Raw genomic sequence first — 21,300 nt, 5'->3', positions numbered from 1 at the left:
TTTTAAAGGGTTCTTACAAAACACGGCGTGGCTTTTTTTCTGGCCGTCGAAGGTCGTTTCATAACTAGGTGTTTGGCTTTAAAGAGGAGTTAAACTAGATTAAGTTTAACCAATGTGACAGTTTTGAAAGAATAACACTAAGTTACCCTGGTGTTCTGTTCTTTCTATACTGTAAGTGAAATGAATCAGTTAATAAGAAGTTTAAATGGCTGAATAACGCTGGTTGACTTGACCTGTTCTGCTTAATCCGCTAGTCAATGCTCTTCATGACAGCTTTCAGTTCTCACAGTATGGGAGAGTGGGGTAAGTTGTGGCACTATTTAAGTTGCCCTTTAGGCGAAAAGAAATGACAAAGAAATAACGCTAATATGCCCAGATGTATTTGAGCATAGCTGTTATCTACTGAAATAAAGGCAATAAAATATGACTTGAATTGAAACGAGAAGAAATAGGGCCCTAAAAATATGACTTTGCCACAAAAAAGAGTGAAGTGAACTTGACTTGGGGTAAGTTGAGTCATTGGGGAATACTTGAGAAATGTGCATCTGAATATCTGGTTCTGGTTATTACAATAAAACTGTTATACGGTGGTGAATAACCAGCATAAATAAATATATATAGACGAATAGCCTACATTTGTTTTGACATGATTAATGTAATGTAAATTAAAATAAAATAAATAAATGTATTTAATGTATTAAAAATAGAAAAAAATATTGTGTATGCCAGCCTATTTAATCACAGGTTGCTTTGATTGGCTCTGTCTAAATATCATTGTGCAGTTTCCTAGATTAAGGCGGTATCACATTCACTCTCCCTTTAAGTGTATACGTGCAAAGTAATAATGGCTTAACGATGAGCACTAATCTTTTTGCCCACCATTTGTTTTTTAAAGTAGATGTTTTTGTTTTTTCACTTATGGGTTCCTTTGAGTCATTGCTGTCATTATTAGTAATTTAAGCTTTTATTGGTGTACGCGCATGTTACACTGTAACACTGCGCATTCCCGTTCTTTCTGTCACATTGTACATTAAGTGTTGGTAGATAACTTAATTTCACCTGGACAGTATTGAAGTTCTCCAGCAGAGGGCGGTCATGGGTGGTGTGTGTATTAGAGAGCAGAAGGTCAAGCGAACAGTCAATGTAACGTGCTGTGGGACAGTGGAAAGTTTCATTTCTGTGATGAAGATGAGATGTTGTAATCTGTTGAACTCCACTGGCTGATGGAGAGATTAGGTGTTTTGTTTAAAGCAAAGATTACAACAAATACCTCAGTCGAAGCTTCCAGCTGAGTGCCTAAATGTTCTCAGCTACAACCCTAAACACTTATAAGATATCCTGAAGGATAATTTTCACAGTTAATATAATCCACATTTTTAATTTTGTAATTGTACTGTGCAATTCCATTAAGAATGGATGATTAAAGCATACTTAACTAATCACATTGACAGTTCATGCATAATGAATCTGCTATGAGCTTCTGCAAATTTCTAACACTGGAGAGGTGTAAAAAAATAAAATAAAAAAGTTGCATTGCAAAAAAAAAAAAAAAAAAAAACTCTTTTAATTGCTCTAACCGGTGTCGACTGTGAGCCTAACAGCCTGAGTTGACAACCTGAAGATTTCCCACTGGTTATATAAATGTTTAACAACTGCATGTTTTATTACTGGCTTTGTATTTTTGATTTATTGTACTGTGGTACTGGATGATATTTATATAACATGGCATTTACATGGTGTCCGCTTTACTGTATTGAACAGTATTTTGTCCAGAACACATAATAACATACATAATAATAACATAGCCTACTTTTTTGCAATGCAATGTCACACTTTTAATCATACTATATCTATATCTATATATATATATATATAGTTAATAATATTATTTATTTATTTATTTGAAGACATGGCATCAATTAGCACCAATGGGAACAATTTTAATTTTAGAATGCAAATATAGTGGTTTTAATAAAGACAGCAACACTGATTGGCATCTTTGAACAGACATTTTTATAATAACTCATTTTGTGTTTCATGGGGAAAAAGTGACATGAGTTTCGAGAGACATGAGTGTGGGTAGATTTTTATCTGTGGAAGGTTGTGTATTTAGTTTATCGGAACAGAGCATCTGAATAGAGAGACATTTTTGGCATTTCCAGAATATGCAATGTCAAAATTGAACATTTTGCATACACATGCAGCCCGTGGCACTTGTGCAGAGTGACTTGCAAAAGTTGGGCCAAAAACATTTTTTCCCACCCATGCAAGAATCTGTTAAATAAACTCCAGCATAATAAAAGGTCAGTGTAGTCATGTCTGGGATTATCAGTCATTTACAGATGTTTGGAACATTTTACAGCTTGGACCTGTAATATGCAAACATTTGGAAACCCAGATGTGCTATCACTGATCCTACAGTCTTGCACTGTACATTTTATGCATTTAGCAGTCGCTTTAAGTGACTTAATGCATTCATATTTTATCGGTTCATGCACTGAATTTGAACCCTTGGCCATTCTCTACCAGCCTATTGCTTGAAGAGCTTTTGAAGTCATTGTTTATGAACATTCAAAATGTTCAAAGCATTTTTGATGCATCAAGGCTAAGGTCAATTGCTTGGCCTTGTTTAGTGATAGACCTCAAATGTGGCCTTTTTGAGATCATCGGCTGATAAGCGTGCTCACTCGAGTTGTAGGTCCTCCAGCAGTGTGGATGTATAACACATATTTTCTTTTTGAGGGAATTATAAATAAATATGGTGTGAAGTACACTCTAAAAAATAAAGGTTATTTATTGGCATTGATGATTCTATGAAGAACCTTTAACATCCATGGAACCTTTCAAATGCACAAAAGGTTCTTTAGATTCTTAAAATATTCTTTACCAAGAAAAAAAAATGATATTTTAAGGTCTGTTCACTGAAAGACTCTTCAATGGCACAAAATGCTGTGAAAACCCATTTTTGGACCCTTTATTTTCAACACTTATAAGTTGTAAACTTCAATTGCTGTCATTAAATTGTATCTGCATTTATGGGCCACCCTGCTGTCCAGATATCGCGGTTGTTGAGTCAATCACTAGTCTTGTTTATGCATTAAATGGGATTAGTCATGAATATCAGTGTCTCTCTGCTCAAGTTCATCTTTAAACTCTGCAAACAGCAGAAGATGAATCCAGCATTATTCCAGAATGAATAAATTGTGTGTGTGTGTGTGTGTGTGTGTGTGTGTGTGTGTGTGTGTGTGTGTGTGTGTGTGTGTGTGTGTGTGTGTGTGTGTGTGTGTGTGTGTGTGTGTGTGTGTGTGTGTGTGTGTGTGTGTGTGTGTGTGTGTGTGTGTGTGTGTGTGTGTGTGTGTGTGTGTGTGTGTGTGTGTGTGTGTGTGTGTGTGTGTGTGTGTGTGTGTGTGTGTGTGTGTGTGTGTGTGTGTGTGTGTGTGTGTGTGTGTGTGTGTGTGTGTGTGTGTGTGTGTGTGTTCATGGGAAGAGGGAGTCATTGATGTGCGTGTCAGTCACTAATGACGCTCGTGTGTCTTAAAGGACCATGAGTGTAAGTTTGAGACATATTCTCAGAGTCTAATGCTTTGCGCCTGTTATTAAGAGCTCCGACGTCGTGATGAAATACAGATCGTCAATGCCGCTAGAAAATGCATCTTATCGAGCAGCCTGAACCTGTAGTATCTTACGCCGAGGTGAAATGAGGGTGTAATTTGGCCAAATATGTGACATGGCACAAGCGCATCTATCTCACGGTTGGACAGCCGATGTGTCATTGATCTGATCTGATATGATCACTGATAAATAGCGCGGTGAGATGGATCTCCTCTACGTTTTTCCTTGACGCGCGCGGGAGGCAGGCAGGCGGAACTGAGCAGCGCGAACACCGGCCAATGTACCGGGGGGACGGCGGCGTGACAGCGGCCCGGGAGCGGCAGCGGCAGCGGCGGCGTGACAGCGGTGGTCTTCACATTCGTTCCTCCGGGTTTTACGCAACGAGGCGCGGGGAACGATGGGCTGCGCTCCCAGCATCCACGTCTCGCAGAGCGGGGTGATCTACTGCCGCGACTCGGACGAGTCCAACTCTCCGCACCAGACCACCACCATCTCGCAGGGCACGGCGACCACCCTGCACGGCCTCTTCATCAAGACCGACGCGGCGGATACCATCCCCTCCGTGATCGCGTACCAGACTAGGCACACTCGCACCAGCTCTCAGCGGGAGCGGAAAGAGAACAGCGGCGGACACATGCGCACAGAGGCCGAGACTCAAACCAGCTGCACCAGCGTCAAGGTATGAAGAATGAATGAATGGCGATAAGGTGGGAATCAGTTTTTAGATCTAAGTCTCGCATTATTTCCACCATCTTGTCATTCATTCAATGTTTTTGTGTCACTCCTGCATGTATTACGTGTGTTGTTGTGAATCATCAGCTGGATGCTTATTGCTGCCATATGTTTATTGTTTATTATGCATCACACTTCCTATACTGTACAAATGGTTAAAAAAAATTCTAAGTGAATGAGTTTTGTTCATTCTCAAATTCAAACAGGTGGGAGCCAGTAATGGCCAAAATTTGCCCTGTGAAAGTGATTTTAATGGGCATTATTTACCTTTATGAGGTAACCATATAGAACGCATCATGTCATCATATTTCAATTGAATCAGTGTATTACGATGAACAATTTGACTTTTGTTCAAGATCTTGCAATCTTCTGCTGCTGTTTACGTGACTGGCTGATCTCTCACCAGCTGTCAGAGCAGATTTTGATCTATAGATGGATGATAATATCTCTATGGAGGCACTAAACCCATCACTGTGTAGGTTTTGAAAATTATAAAATATATAAAATGTTAGATAACAGAAAAAAGGAGGAAAGTATGTGGAGCATTTGTGCCCTGAGCCCTGGTTATTTTCAGACCCTGGTGGGAGCTGATGTGTGTGAACATAGTCGCCATGATGGTCCTTATAGCAGGTATGTTGAACTGGTGGGTCACAACCAGAAGGCTTCAGGTTTGTTTTGATATAGTCACATTTACATTTATGCATTTGCCAGACTCTTTTATTCAAAGCAACATACATTGCATTCAAGGTATACATTTTATCAGTTCATGCATTCCCTGGGAATGAAACCTATGGCCTTGGCGTTGCTAGCATCATGCTCTATTGTAAAAGGCATATGATGGTGGTCATCATAGAAGAAAACAACATCATTTTGTATGATAGTGATAGTGAATTATTAACTCATGGTAGATTTTCACATTTTTACAGAGCAGAGAAAACACATTTAGTTTTTAGGGTTTTTTTACACCAAAGGCAAAACTGATTGCAAAGGCAAATCAAACAGATTTTTGGTATGAAAATACTGCACTGTATTTACATTTTAAATAATGTTCATTGGTTATGTTATTTTATTTATGCACTTTTCAAACGTATTAAATGGTCTGTGTCTGTGATTATGACACATTAAATTTCCACACTGCGAAACTCCCTCCCTTATATCAGTTTTTCTGTACCTTAGTAGATTTGTTTGAATGTGGGTGCGGCCTTTGTGTTAAACTAGTCAGATCGGACTTACCGAACAGGACCCGTGCATGCTAATACTAATAATTTGGCATATTGTTTCACATTTGATTTTAAGGGCATTTTTGTTGACATTTACGTGATAAACAATTTTGCTACTGATTTGGGTCGCCACTTGAATAAAGTCAAATCTGGGTCATGATGCAAAACCAGTTGAGAAACTATGGGACTGGTTTCACAGACAGGACTTAGATTAAACCAGGATTAGACCTTAGTAACTTTTATAAATGTGCCTTAGACTGGTGTGCATCTTGCACTAAAATGGCAAAAACATATTTTGTCAGAGCAAGTTGCTTTCAGTTAAGACAGCTCAAACATGCACTTAAGTCTGGGACTAGGCCTGAGTCTTGTCTGTGAAAACGGGGGATGCTGTATAAGTACATGCATTGATCCCAAAAACTTTAAGTACACTTAAAAATCCACTGTATCCGTATTCCATAATGTCTTTTATCTTAATCTTTTATTGAATGAGTGATGTACATATGAGCTTTGCTTGTTAAAGGTTAAATCGCAAAACTCTGCTGTGTGGAAACTTCCATAGAAAATATTTATAATAAACTATAATTCACTTCAGTGACTGTTTCAGTTCTATTCCATGTTTTTTGAACATCACCTTGACAGTAAACCTATAGAATTCTTTGAAGTACTTTACCCAACCATGGTAACTCTATAGTGTTTTTTGCAAGGCTACACTTTTTGCATCTATTTCAGAGTGCTTGAATGTAGCATTGAGATTTATTGTTGAAAAATGTAATCCACTTTCTGGGATATCTTTCCTTTACAGTTTGCTTACATTCTGGAGATGATGTTGGAAGGCTGTTGACCGGAACGCCGTAAATCCTGCCATGTTTAGAATGAATATCGGCCTTATCTGAGTTAAAGTGTTTACAGTCAGATCGCGTGCAGAATTCAGATTAGAAAAAGTCTCACTGCAGGTGAGCACACTCTCTTAGACCTGTCATAAACACACTTTTTTGTTAGTTTTGTCCAAGAATAATTACATTTTTTCTGTCAGAGAATGATAAAATCATGGTCAGGGGTTTATTTGGACTAATTCAGCCAAGTTAAACCTGCCAAATCAATGAGATTTTAAAACCATCCAAATCTATGGTATTTTTGTTACGCAACACAAATCAGTTACTAATGTAATTTTAAAGTCCTATAAGGACAGTTTATAGATCTGTGTATAGATTTATATAATGGCTTTTAGAGGACTCTTTGTGTGTGGCCAGCTGTATGTTGGTCATCTGTCAGTATGAAAGGAGACGTAGCAATTTTGGTACACTCTGCTATGCTTGCGCCCTCCAAGACTGGCGAGGAACTCAATGATGCCATTGAAGTGTGTGTAACTCTCTATGGCTCTCTATCACTCAGACACATTCTCAATTGTGTTCACAGCAACAGAGCCAATTTCCATTTTGAATTGAATGTGCGTGTGAGAGAGCGATCCTGCTTGCTTCTCTGTGCCCGTGCATCTCAACGTCTTTGCAAAAGATAGAGGCCCTGTGTTAAAGAAAGAGCGATTCTGTGTTTCTTTATATGCATTTGTGTGTGTTCAGGCCACCGAGTTTGTTTACCCCTCTGGCTGTGAGCTCTGCAGGGTGTGAACTATCACATGCAAAAAGGCTGATGAATCTCAAACCAGATACACACACACATGGTTAGAGCGAGGCATTGCGGGAAGAGGTGCCCTGAGACATGTAGCGGGGCATCAGCGGTCTCAACTTAACATAGGGACAAATCACTTTCACAATATAGCCTAACGCAAAGTACAATCTGATTGACTGCGGCTTCCCTCAGGAGGTCAGGAACATTTAGATAACAGAATGAAATCACTTCTTGATGATTAGTGCCATCCTACAGCTTCTGTCCCATGAGTTTGCATCATGTAGTTCGCAGATTACTTTGCTTTTGATAACATGCACATTAGGCATAAATAAACTCGAAGATATTAATCTCTCCCTTCGTTGGCTGGGTTGGCTTAAAACCCAGGGTTTAAAGATGTTTTAGAAATCTGAAGCCTAAAGAAATTCATAATACTACTAATAATAATAATAGTAATTGACAATTACTACACCATTTTGTAAAAATATTTTAAAAAATTACATTTATTTTCTTCATGCATATAATGCATATAATCTCAATATTATACACTAGATATCAATATTAACACTTGCTTTTATTCAGCAAGGATGCATTAAATTGATCAAAAGTGACAGTAAATACATTTATAATGTTACAAACAATTTCTATTTTAAATAAATGCTGTTCTGCTGATTTTTCTATTCAGCATGGAATCCTGAAAAAACATTATCACAAGTAATGTATTAGCAAATTAGAATATTAGCATGATTTCTGAAGGATCATGTGGCACTGAAGATTCAGCTTTGCCATCACAGTAATAATTTCATTTTAAAATATATTCAAATGGAAAACATTTTAAATTGTTTTAAATACTTCAGTTTTTACTGTATTTTTGAGCAAGATTCTACTTTTAAATACATTTTTTAAATCTTATCCACCCCAAACTTTTGAATAGTAGTTTACATAATATAATTCGATTTTTGCACATAATATTTGTACAGTTCACCAAAAACTAAAATGATACATTGATTAAAATAAGGCTGTCTGTAGATAAAACTGGTTCATTGAGATTCAAAGATTGCTTCGTGATGGCTTTCATTGTCAGAACCAATCTTAAGAAACAGAAACAAGGTTAGCATGATACGCAAGATCATTATCCTTTCATGTTAGGTTGCGACCTCAGATTCAGATTCAGATATCGTGACTGATTTGTAGATGTGATCCGAGCATTGACTAGCCTGATTATGTTACATCTGCTACATGTGTGTAATAATGAATAGTGTAGTAATGAAAATTACTAACTGGTGGTGCCAGATAGTGTTTTTTTTTAGGTTTGACAGGAAACTAAAATTAGACTTTTTTTTTCTCTGTTTGTTCATGTGCTTTCCTTTCATTTCTGTCTGTGTGTGTGTGTGTGTGTGTGTGTGTGTATGTGTGTGTATGTGTGTGTGTGTGTGTGTGTGTGTGTGTGTGTGTGTTTGTGTGTGTGTGTGTGTGTGTGTGTGTGTGTGTGTGTGTGTGTGTGTGTGTGTGTGTGTGTGTGTGTGTGTGTGTGTGAAGTCGTGTTAGAGACTGTGTTCTCTCAGTCAGCCAGAGCAACAGAACTCCAAAGTAGTCCATGATGGTGGCATTAGTAACGTTGTTTATCATCTGGGAGTTTTTTGTAAACACTTGAAAGGATCGTGGGAGTATGTAGGATCTTACAGGATGGGAACAGATTGTTTGAAATATGTTTAAATGTGAAACATTCCGGTTTACAAGCTGGACGCACCAAGAGCAGCTCTGCTAACAGACAGCAAGAGCCATTGAGTTTATTAATTTTATTAGGATGCAAGATAGTCTGAAACTTTACTTTCCCAAGTAACAAGCTACTCATTAAACTACGGTCAAGCTACTTTTTTTTTTAAGTAAAAAGTAAATATTATGATATACATGTAGGCTATGTGTATCTATCTATATGTATATATATATTTTTCTAACTTAGTAATTTTAGTACTTGTCACAGCTTTTAGTTAATTTGCTCCCAATCAGTATTATTTTAGTATTTTTTTAATATACTATTATAGTATAATATTTTTAATTAGTTTTTTTCTTAGTTTCATTTTAATTTTCGTTAAGTTTAGTTATTTTGTCATGTGCCTTTGTCAATTTTTATTTGTTTTTGTTTTTAATATCTCTATTCAGCTTTAATTTATTTTAATTTTAGTATGTCAACTCAAACTTATTTCAGTCAGTCACTTTATTTCAACTAATTTCCATTTACGTTTTTTAAGTTTTTCACCTAAAAACATTTGTACATTTTATTTCAGCTTTATTTTAATTACCAGAAAAATAACACTTCTCCCAATCACAGTTATGATTATGTAATTGATTTGTGAGACTGAGGTGACCCTGTTGTCTCTTGTCGACTGGGATATTGGTTTTGCTGTATGTTGGTGTTAACACAAGTCATAACTGCTACCCACAGCTAGAGAATCACAAACCTCTCATTTTTCCCACTCCTAATTTATTACTCTGTCTGTGTCATCATCAGACATCTAATTGTGCCTGTTTATCTACTAATGACCATCTGTTTCCCCTCAACCAGCATATCTCTCTCTCTTTCTCTCTCTCTCTCTCTTTCTCTCTCTTTCTCTTCCTCCTCCTCCTCCTCTCTCTCACATTCTCTCTGGCTGTTATTAATATCCATTGAATAGACTCCATTCCTGGAACCTGTGTGCCGTTTCACCCGTGATTAATCAAATGCACCACCAAGTGAAGATAGGAAAGTGATAAAAATGTGACAGTGAAAAATGGAAAGTCATTTAGGTAAAATTACTGCTTTATATTTACAAATTAAAGTTAGGCGTAGTAGCTTTATTACAGTTTTTCTGATTTACAAAAACACATTTCTTAAAACCATCACCCACTTTCTCAAAACCAAATCTTCTAACTACAATCAGAGAACATCTCTTCTCGCAAAATCAAACAATTGCCTCAAAACCATTTAATCTGTGCTCAAAATCAAATAATGCTTTCCGATCATACACACGAGTCAATCATATAAACACTACAGATCATTCATTAGACACTAAATCAAAAAATGGAGAACACTGCATCCAAAGCATGTAGTTACAGAATAAAGTATAACACAGTAAACAAATTTTGCAATTAGGTTATTATAGCAATTATAGTAAGTATAGTAATCACAACTTTCAGTAGTAAGGTGAATACATTTTATACTGTATGCACTGGAAGTATAGTGCTGTACTAAATATTGTATAGTACTGAATGTCTGTATATTCAGCACTTGCATACTGTAAAAATACATTAGTCCAACTGCAAAAGCCTAAAAAGTAAAATAAAATAAAACATCTAGATGAAAAGCATGTTACAATACACTCAAAAGAGATTAATTCTGCCTCAGAATCACGTCTTTGTGTTAGGTCAAACCTGAGGACTTAGTCCACATCATAGTGTCGTCTCTTGCCAGGCAAAGGGAAAAACCCTCTAGTGTGCCGGATCCAGCCTTGACAGCATTGTCCACACCTTGCTCTTTCTTGTCCTCATCCTCTTCCTCCTCAACCTCCTCCTCTTACACATCCTCTTCCTCCTCTCCTTTTCAGATTTTTTCCATCTATTGTTGGAAACACCTGTGCACTTTGAGCTGGCTTATTTTGTACAGTTGGTTTGATCACGTAATCACAAATAAGTGTGAACGATTTTGAGCCGTTGAGTGTAAAAGATGACAACTGTGTTTTTAACTTTTGCCTGCCTGTGTTTAGCGAGAGAGAGCGACATCAGCAGTAGGAAGATCATTTAGTCTCACTACTTTTTTCAATGAAGATGATTGTGTTTTGAGCGTCTGCCGCAATGTTTCATGCAAACCGTGCCCGTTCCGAACTAAACTGCCAGTGTGAAAGCACCCTTCATTTGCGGCAGTTTGCTGAGGAGAGACTACAATTCATCTGTGGTGATGCATCTTGCCATAGCGCCATCATATCTGGCTATAACATGTCATATAACCTATAACACGCTCACACATTTATTTTTTTACATTTAGGGAGGAGTAAAATCTACATTATGTGGTTTCAACAACCAGATGTATTTAGACTTGTCCAGTTTCGCAGAAATGCGTCTCAGACCACCTCCTGAAATGGTTTGAGCGATCAGATTTAAATCCATCTCAAAAGCGTTTCATTTACTTTACACTTGGTCTGTTCACGATCAGATAGCTATCCGATCAGAGAAAACGCATGAAGTGACCAGGTGTAAACAGCCCCATAGTTAGTTATGGTGAACCGTTAAAAATAAAAATAAAATCCAGCTCGAGAAAAATCATGGACATTTAATTTCTATAATATGAAATAGATGTAGATCTATAGATGTATGCATGTCATTAGTTGTGTTTCCATCCACCTATTTTTATGCTCATTTTGGCCCCGTTTATACCTGGTATAGATGATTTTTGGTCGATCGGATCACAAGTAGACGACGGAGACAAATCCTCGTTTACACCTTATGTTTTAATCTGTCTCTTTTGTCCACTTTCAACCACTTCTGACAAAGTTTAAATCTGGCAAGTGCGCTTCCCATAATCAGTCAGTAGGTGGAGAGTACACGGTCTTTTGTGGCTGTTCAACCACATGAGCGTTTACACTACGAAAGCAATCCGGTCGAATGAGTTTTTGACTAGCTCTGGAAGTGGTTGAAAGTGGACAAGCTCAATAGGTTTTAGACCCTATTTACACCTGTATTTAGCATCGTCCACTTGTGATCCGATCGGCCAAAATGCATCTTAATACCAGGTGTAAACTGTCACGGTGGTTGCTGGAAGGCAAACACAGACGAAGATAAGAAATCCAAATGACAGGTTTAATGGTAATTCTGGCAAACAGATCAGGTAGCAACACACACACACTAACCAAGACGGTGAACAGACAAGGAGTGACTGAAAAGGAAGAACTTAGATAGGAACACAAACTAGAAGGGGCAGACTGACGGAGGATGACGACCAGGGCGGGACAGAAGGAGGTAGCATCCATTGTGGTGACGTGGGTAGGAGTGTCCAGGTGGAAATGACCCAGAGCTCAGCCATGCCAAATGCTCAAGGCGGAGTCAACGGCAGCAGGAATCTTGATGGTGATGGATTCAGGGTGAGGATTGTCGGCGACAGAGCTTTGGGAGGTGGAGCTCACCGCAGACGGAAGTCCGAGGCAGTGACGGTGCGTCGATGACCTGGCCGGCCACAACAGAGCCACATCGACGACCCCCCCGAGGCGGAGGTGGAGATCCAGAGAGCAGAGGATGAGCTGGTGCGACCGAGGGTGGAGGTAGAGCTTGGCAAGCCAAAGGGATGGAGGGCTGGCAAGCAAAGGACAGCTGAGGCTTGGCGATATCCAACCCAGGTGGAGCCGATGGTCCAAGGGAGTCCAGCGAGGCCGAATGCTCGATGGTCGACACTGGAGTCGAGGGAGGAAGGAGCATAGGTGCAGGAGCCAGGTCGATGGGTAGAGGCGGGACAGAATGCAACGAGGCTGGAGGCGGGACCACGGGCTCATATCAGCAGGTTCACGGTTTTACCTTGCCACTGAGAGGAGGATGAGATTCGGCTCCGGGGCGACGGTATGTTCCGCCTTCCCATCCTCGGGTATAGGCTTACTCGTGGCGGCAGGCGGAAGCTTCCAGTCTGCAGGGGGCTTAGGCGTCGTCGAACGGGGTGGTGACGGGATGGGCTCTGGGTCTGGCTGGGTTCTGGATCGGGGCCAGATGCACTCCAGACACCTCATGACGGCTTCCCTCCAAGTCAGTCCGGTGGTGTTCGGGAGGTGGATGGTGTTGTGGAAGTTCGCTCCGATCCAGAACAGGGTCTTGAGGGTTTCATCTTCCAGAGGGCAGTTGCTGGCTAAAAAACAAAAATTCGTAATAAATTGAAAATAATCAGGGCTCTGCTGAGCCATGACGATAAATTTAGCCCTATCATCCATTTGGGCTGGTCTGTTCATCTGTCACAGTGGTTGCGGGAAGGTTACAGGTTTAATGGTAATTCTGGCAAACAGACAATCAGGTAGAAACACACACTAACCAAGATGGTGAACAGACAAGGAGTGACTGAAAAGGAAGAACTTGAATAGGAACACAAACTAGGTAACGAGCAACACAGCTGAACAGAATTAACTCATAATGAGGTGATCATGGTAACTAAGGCCCCGTTTACACGAGAACGCTCGCGGGTGAAAACGTAAAAATATTTTATCAGATGTGCCTTTCGTTTAGACGGCGACGGCGTTTTTGGGGCTTAAAAACGCAAAAAAGTGAAACCACCCTCCAGAGTGGAAATCTTAAAAACGCTCCACCGTCGCGTTCCCGTCTAAAGGGTAAAAACGCAAAAGTATGCTAGACAGTGAAGGCACCGATCACCGGTCCATTGCCACCTAGCCGCCTGGAGTACATACTACATCGAATTTCACACACTTTTGCATCACCATATGCACGCAGATTTTCCCCCCAAAACGCTCGTCTAAACGCAAAATAAAAAAGTGATAACGCAACGCCACTTTTGCGTTTTCTCTTCAGATCGTTTCCGTGTAAACATAGCCTAAGAAATGGCGGGAATACAAACAAAGGAAGGCATGTGACATGAAAATAAACTGAATGTCCATGATAACTGAAATAGAACAGAACAGACTGTGACATAAACAGGGCCTTTGGGATATCACATAATAAATCCTGGATGGAAAGGGCAAGATGCGCATGAATTTGAAAAATGCACATAAAAACCGTATGCCCTCAATTGAGGCAGATACATTTTTTATCTGATAAGAAGTCATGCGCATAAAATACGATTGAAACACCATTTACCGTTTAAATCTCCATGTGCAACAACAAATTCACGTGACTTCGCCTCAACAGATATGATGTGATTGGATAACTGGACTAGCCAACAGACCAATCCCATCGCACAGCATCTCAAATGTTGGTTTGGTCATTCTGAAACACCTGAGCCAATGTCTGTCATCAGAATTATTTGGTTTAACTCCCTCCCAGGGGGTTCTCACATGATTGCGTTCCCACTCAAACACTAGGCATCTAATCCGCATGCATGATAACATGACAACGTTTATTCCATTCTTCTGCACACTTTGAGATGCAAGTCCTTTATGATGTAGGAAAAAAGAGCCACAGTGGCTTCCCCAATTGCAGCAATGCACTTTTAGTACAGATATTTTGCGCCAAATTTCCAGAAAGTGACAGTTTTGTTCTCTTGAACACAGGGGATGGAAACGCTATTTTATTTGCAAATGTTTTATGCGATATTCCAATTTTAAATGGACACATAGTAACTTGTATTAGAAAATGCACTTTGTTAGTACAGTAATTATAAATGATTTTTAAAAATATTGTCTACTGGAAAGTCATGAAAAGGTCAGAAGGCATGAACTTGATCTAATTTGTATGATTTATAGATTTACAACATATAGATTAGACATATTCTTGGATACCTTTGTGAAGATTTATAGATTTAGTTGTTTACTTTCAGTTTATATGGCTTGAACTGAATTTGTGTATATCTTGACCTCTTCTGGTTGCCTAGCTGTGCATGTTGAGTTACAACTTTAGGAAGATGAACTGATTAATCACTCAGCTGGTAAGCTGTATATTAATAGATAACACTCTGTTTTATGAGGTTATTTATAGCCCAGTTTAGAGGAACTCTTGAGAGAAAACTTCATATCGTTTACACCAGTATTGACACTTTGAATTATATCTGTATCGGGAAGCTCTTATCAGAATTTTAAGTTCATAAACCGCTTTGGTTGTGGTCTCGTTTCTGTGAACAAACTGAACATTTCATGTATTTACAATGAAAAAATCAGCATGATTGTCTCAGGGGAAAAATGTAACCACTGGTCATGATTAGGGGAATTTGAAGTAACAGTTTGAAAGTAATTTTGAAAGTAGACATTGATACACATTCCAGCATGAAGTGATTTTTAGCCCAAAATGATTCATAGTTATTTCACAGTCCTCAATTTGTCCTTCAGAGAGCATGTATCTTGTTGAAATACTGAAAAATGTTTCAGACTTGCCAGTTATATCATGTTTTAATATAGCCAGTGGTAATTTGCATTTTTTGGTGCTGATATATCCTGTAATTTACCTCAGTACTGCATAGGTGTCACTCTATAAATTATCTTACACTGATTCTTAAAAGTAGGGCTGGAACGGTTCACAAAATCCTCGGTTCGGTTTCTATAACGGCTCTGTGGTCACGGTTTTCGGTTAGATTCGGTACATTGTTAATGTTTTTTTTCCTTTATAAGGAAACCTTACAGCTTATGAAAACCCCAAATTCAAAATTAGAATATTGTGAAAAGGTTTTCATAAGCTGTAAGCCATAGTCATCAAAATGATAACAAATAAAGGCTTGAAATATCTTACTTTGCATGTAATGAGTCTATAATATATTAGTTTCACCTTTTAAGTTGAATTACTGAAATAACTGAAATAAATGAACTTTTGTTCGATATTCACATTTTTTTTGTTTCACCTGTATGTGCTGTGCACTTTGCTCTCATTAACAAAATAAACACACAATAATGACAGTGGTGAGAAAGCAGGAGATCATAGTGATGTGGATATGTTTGCTCCAGCTCTGCGATTCACCGGCATCATGTCGACAGACGAAATCATTTTAAATGACACTGTTATGGTAGTTTGATTGTAAAGTATATTTGAGATAGACTAGGCTATATAGATCTGACTAGTTTGAATTAATTCTGTTTCTGTGCATAACGCATTGGCATGCAGAATGGCCTTTTCCCGGATGTTATATGGTCGTTTCATGTGTCATGGAATGGAAGAGAGGGTCTCGGGCTCGGAAGTCAAATAAGGTTTTGTTACAAGCTGTTCACATGAAAATTCTTATATATAGCCCCTTTAACTTGTAAATACTTCAGAATTTCACATTTAATTTGTTTAACTGGAACAGCTTTTAACAGTGAAGTGTATTATTTTTCATAACAAATATTTCATTACGAATAATCTTCAAAAGCATTTATGCATAATTTATGAATTATGGTAACTTTTTGTAAGAGATGTGCTTGTTGTGTTGGCTACACACAAATGTTTTTGACCTTTTTGTTGGTGTCAGTAAGTAAAGACTTAAAAGGGATCTTTGAATGATTACTTAACGACTCTGTTCTGATGGAGACCACTGATAAAAGCAGCACAATGGATCACACGTGGTCTTAAGATCGCAGTCATACATTTTTGTACATACATGGTGTGTGTGTTTACTTAGCTACACTATGAAGGCAAATTTGTCCACAGAAGTAAGCTAAATAAAATTAAAAATAATAAAATGCCTGTCCTTTGGATACAGACAGACATAGGATTTTAGTAAACTAAGCTTAATTTACCGTGTTTATCCTATTGATTTGTCCAATAAATTTGAAATGACAAAATTTAAAACTTCTCAACTTTTGAAAAATAATTAAAACAAACAAGAGTTGCAAAAAAAAAAAAATAGCAAAGAAACACAATTTGATGATTTTAGTTTTTTTACCACACACACACACACACACACACACACACACACACACACACACACACACACACACACACACACACACACACACACACACACACACTATTATGTATACCTTGCTAGTACTGGGTTGGAACCCCTTTTGCCTTCAGAACTACCTTAATTCTTCAGTGGCATCGATTCAACAAGGTGATAAAAAAACATTCCTCAGAGATTTGGGTCCACATTGACATGATAGCATCATACAATTGATGTTGAGACAAGGCAGGATGAATCCATTTTATTGGATGATTAGATATTCGTGTTAACGAGCAGTTGAACAGGTATACCTAATAAAGTGGCCAATGAGCGTGTGTATGTTACTGAGTAGTATTTGATGAGCTTTATAAAATAAAAGTCTCTAACATTCACCCATTTAGATACCAACCGGTAAACACAAACTAACTGAAAACACAGAACATATTTTTCGATTGGCCATTTATAACTTTTCTTGTGTAATGTTATATATAATTTAAAATGTATTAATTGATGTATTTTTAAGACAACATACCTTAAAATACATAACATTACATAAAAAATAATAAATTAAATATTAGGATGCTTGTTACAAGATGAGATGACTTTTTCATGGTTTTTACTGTTCAAAATGTCCAAAGCTAAAGCTAAGCACGTTAAAGCGCCATTGCTATAAATGATATGTTTTTTAAATAATTATTAATGTTTTTTCTTAAATAAAAAAACTTGTCTGCCTCAAGTTTGCACCAATGAGAATGTGATGTATTCTACCATCTTCAAGCCATTCTACCGTGTGGTTCCTCTGAGACAACGGGACAGAACCACTATCTAGGTGATATCTTATGTAACATGTGATAGGCAAATCTAAATCAATAAAGCGCTGCTGCTTGCCTTCTGTCATCTGGGGGGTTCTAAATATAGCGGGGATCATATTTTATCGTGACCCCATACTCTGTGAAGGAGTGCCTTTGTTCTTTCTATGTCTCTCTCTCTGTGTGTGTGTGTGTGTGTGTGTGTTGTCCTCAATAAAAGCACATGACTGAGTCAAAACACACACAATGTCCTGGGAAGAGGAACACACCACGAGAGAAAGAGTGAAAGGGATGCTTTAAAATAGAGGAGATGAAAGAGTTTAAGATAAGACTAACAAAAGTAACTTAGTCATATTTATAAATGCAGTTATGTAATTTTGCAAAGCATCTGTCCTTCATATCCTCAGACAAGCATTGCTATTTTCTAATGTAAATCTGTGGAGGACCTGTTTGTTTGGATTAACTTTTTTAATGCTATTTTATAACAGTTATCCAAAAAAATGGTAAAATGTTCAGATATATTTAGTACATTTTGTGTAAAATAAGTGTTAATTATAGTCAGTTATGTTGAATTGCTCTCTGTCAATATTATTTTATATTTTTACTTTTATTATTTTAATTTATAGACTACACAAAAAGTTTGGGGTCAAAGAAATTTTGAAAGAAATTAATACTTTTATTCAACAAGGATGCATTAAATTCATCAAAGGTATACAGTAAAGACATAACAAAAGAGTTTTATTTTAAATAAATGCTGTTTTTTGTATTCATCAAAGAATCCTGACCAAAAAAGATTATCACGGTTTCCACAAAAATACATTTTATCATTTTAACATTGATAATTATAGCAAATGTTTCTTGAGCAGCAATTCAGCATATTAGAATGATTTCTGAAGGATCATGTGACACTGAAGACTGGAGTAATGATGCTGAAAATTCAGCTTTGCATCGCATAAATAAATTACATTTTAAATTATATTAAAATAGTTTTTCATATTTTTTATTATAATATATTATAATAATATTTCACAACATTACTGTATTTTGGGTCAAATGCAGCCTTGGTGAGCATAAGAGACTTATTTATAAAAAAATATTACTGAGCCCAAACCTTTGAACAGTACTTTGAATACTTTAATATTATTATAGTATATACTTATAGTAATTATTTATATTATTTATATTTCAACTTTCCTCTTTAATTCCATCAGCCATTAAAATAAACTATATCGGTCGACATCTGATAGAGATTTAGTGCCCAGATTTGCGCTACATTGGTCTATAAAATTAAATATTTTATATAATGTCACATCTCTAGAAGAAACATGAAGCCCTTACAGATATTTATCATGGTAACCATAGATTCCACCAAAGTACCTCACTCATTAGTTTGTACTCCAATAAAATCCTAGTTTTTGCCACCAATGTCCTTAATAAAATAAGTAAAAAATTCATGAAGGAGTGCTCTATAAATTTATCATGGTTTTGCAATTATAACTGAGGTAAATTTGGCAGAAATCATAGAATCAGGTTTGATGTCAGAAACAGTCAGATACTTCAAAGACTAGTTTCTAAAACCTCAGATGAGCCCAGAATTCATTCAGCGCCTCTGTTTCAGTGTGTGTGTGTGCGTGTGTAATCTAGGAGAGTAGCACAGATCTTTTATCCTGGAGAGATCTGCAGCATGAGAAGAGCTGAAGGCTCTTTGAAGAGCACACGAAAAGAGAGACTGAAATGAAGCGTATGGAGTCACTTAAAGATAATTAAGAGAAATTTGAAGAAGTAAAATGCTTGGTTTGTTTATTGACACAGCCATCAAATACTTTATGATCTCTGTATCACCACTGACCATCACATTATTTTACTGCACTCGTCATTCCTTAAAGGTGTACTGTGTCATTTTTTATGGTAAAAATGGAATATTGCAGTATTTATTATAAATTATCATCCGTGCCCATTGTGTCCTTGAAATGTTTAATCAAAATAACTTCCCCTCCCTCTTGCAGCAACATCTCTACTCTTTTCTGATGATGTGTTTACTGGCACAAGACAACCTGTCACTGATCGACCAATAGCAAACCACAACCATCCAATCAATTCCTGATAGACAAAATCATGTCCCGCCCCAAACATTTTTCTCATTCGAGAAGCCGTTTCACTCAGAATATACGTCCTCATAGTACAAAGGGCCACAATTTCCTAATACAAGAGAACAAATTCTTAATTCGTAGCCATGATATATATATTTTTTTCTTGTATGTCAGGTGTGTGGCTCCGTAGAATAGGGAAGAAAATACGGCTTCAATCACAACTTCTGTGTCATGGCGACATTAAAACACTGCGGTCAACTGCTGGTTCGACCTATGACGTGAGTTTGGGACAGGATGACCTGAAAGCAAGTGTGCCGCACAAGTCCTAAAAAAATATGTATAATGTATAAGTCATAAACCCCACCCTCTCCATGTAATCTAATGGGACATAATGGGACAAAATAAACAATCAAGTTACACTTCAAATACATTTTTTCCAAAGATGGTTTCTGTCACTTTAGGTAGTTTTATCACGCTGATGTGATAAGTTTAAGTGTTCGGATAGTTTTTTTTTATAAGTTTGGTTTTTTTAGTTAGTTATTTGATGCTATAAAATGTGATTGACAGCTTCACTAAACAAAGTAGTCACTGAGACACTAACGGGCTTTCGAGATTTTCGGGAGGAGACTGGAGCTTTATCTTTAATTTCTACATTTCCATAACTGTTTATTTCACACCGACATATTGAGTTGTTCTGCAGTAATCTGTATTTTTTTTTTTTTTTTTTACACCTGTAAAGGGGTGTTTGGGAAACATGTTATTAGTCCGTAAGAGATGTGTGCTATTACACATAAAATTGTTTTAGACCAGTATGCAACCAACTATCAATGTCCTGGCAACCATCACAGTGTGTTGTTTTGCACTCACATTTTCGCAATTCCTTATTTGCAGTTATAACTTACACACATCATCTTTAATATTCAAGCTGAACTTGGCAGCTGTTAGGTAAGATGTGAAGAGTGACAGTAAATTCTCTGCGTCGTAGATTTAGCTAATTGTATAGGATTTTTAATACTCAGGCTTTAGCTGCTGTGTTTGTGTGTGTGTGTGCCTGGTAAACACTACCATATGGGGACCAAATATCCCCACAAGGTTAGTAATACAAGAAATTGTATTAATAACCATGAGGAAAGCAGCTTATAAAGTGATGTTTTTTGAAAATGTAAAAATGCAGAAAGTTTTCTGTGATGGTATAGGTTTACGGGTAGGGTTTGTGTAAGGAGATAGAATATTCAGTTTGTACAGTATAAAAATCATTATGTCTATGAACTGTCCTCATAATGATAGGAAGACCAGTGTGTGTAAAGTCACAGGAATAGAAGCTCTTGACTGTAGATGACCTCTCAACGGGGCAAAATTAACATAAAACAGGCAGATGACAAAAGCTAATTTATGCTCTCCCATTTACAAAAGAGTGAAAGAGAGAAGCAATTTTCTCAAGTAAATCGATTTTATTTTTACAATCAAAACAAAGAATTCAGTGTTGCAGTGTATCTAAATATTAATACTCATTTCTTTATTCTTCTTGCAACATGAAATGTGCCTTACATAGGGTAGCATTTATAAACTCTAAAAAAATGGTGGGTTGTTTGGGTCAAATATGGACAAACCCAACCATTGGTTGAAATGTTTTAATTACCCAACGGTTGGGTTAGTATATATTTCACCCCAACCATGGGTTGAAACCA

General features: G+C 37.4%; 1 protein-coding gene across 1 annotated transcript in view; it reads left to right on the top strand.

The window, feature by feature from the left end:
* Positions 1-3,880: 3,880 nt before the first annotated feature.
* The window catches only part of pde8b (phosphodiesterase 8B), a 56,668-nt gene continuing 39,248 nt past the window's right edge, over positions 3,881-21,300 (top strand). Inside the window, exon 1 of the mRNA XM_081390062.1 lies at positions 3,881-4,291. Coding sequence (XP_081246188.1) covers positions 4,010-4,291 — 282 coding nt within the window. The 5' untranslated portion in view covers positions 3,881-4,009. The remainder of the gene's footprint in view (positions 4,292-21,300) is intronic.

The sequence above is a fragment of the Scardinius erythrophthalmus genome (assembly GCF_964197995.2).
Source record: "Scardinius erythrophthalmus genome assembly, chromosome: 17".
In the NCBI taxonomy this organism is placed as follows: domain Eukaryota; kingdom Metazoa; phylum Chordata; class Actinopteri; order Cypriniformes; family Leuciscidae; genus Scardinius; species Scardinius erythrophthalmus.
The sequence above is the reverse complement of the archived record's forward strand: the minus strand, read 5'-3'. Positions and strand labels throughout refer to the sequence as shown.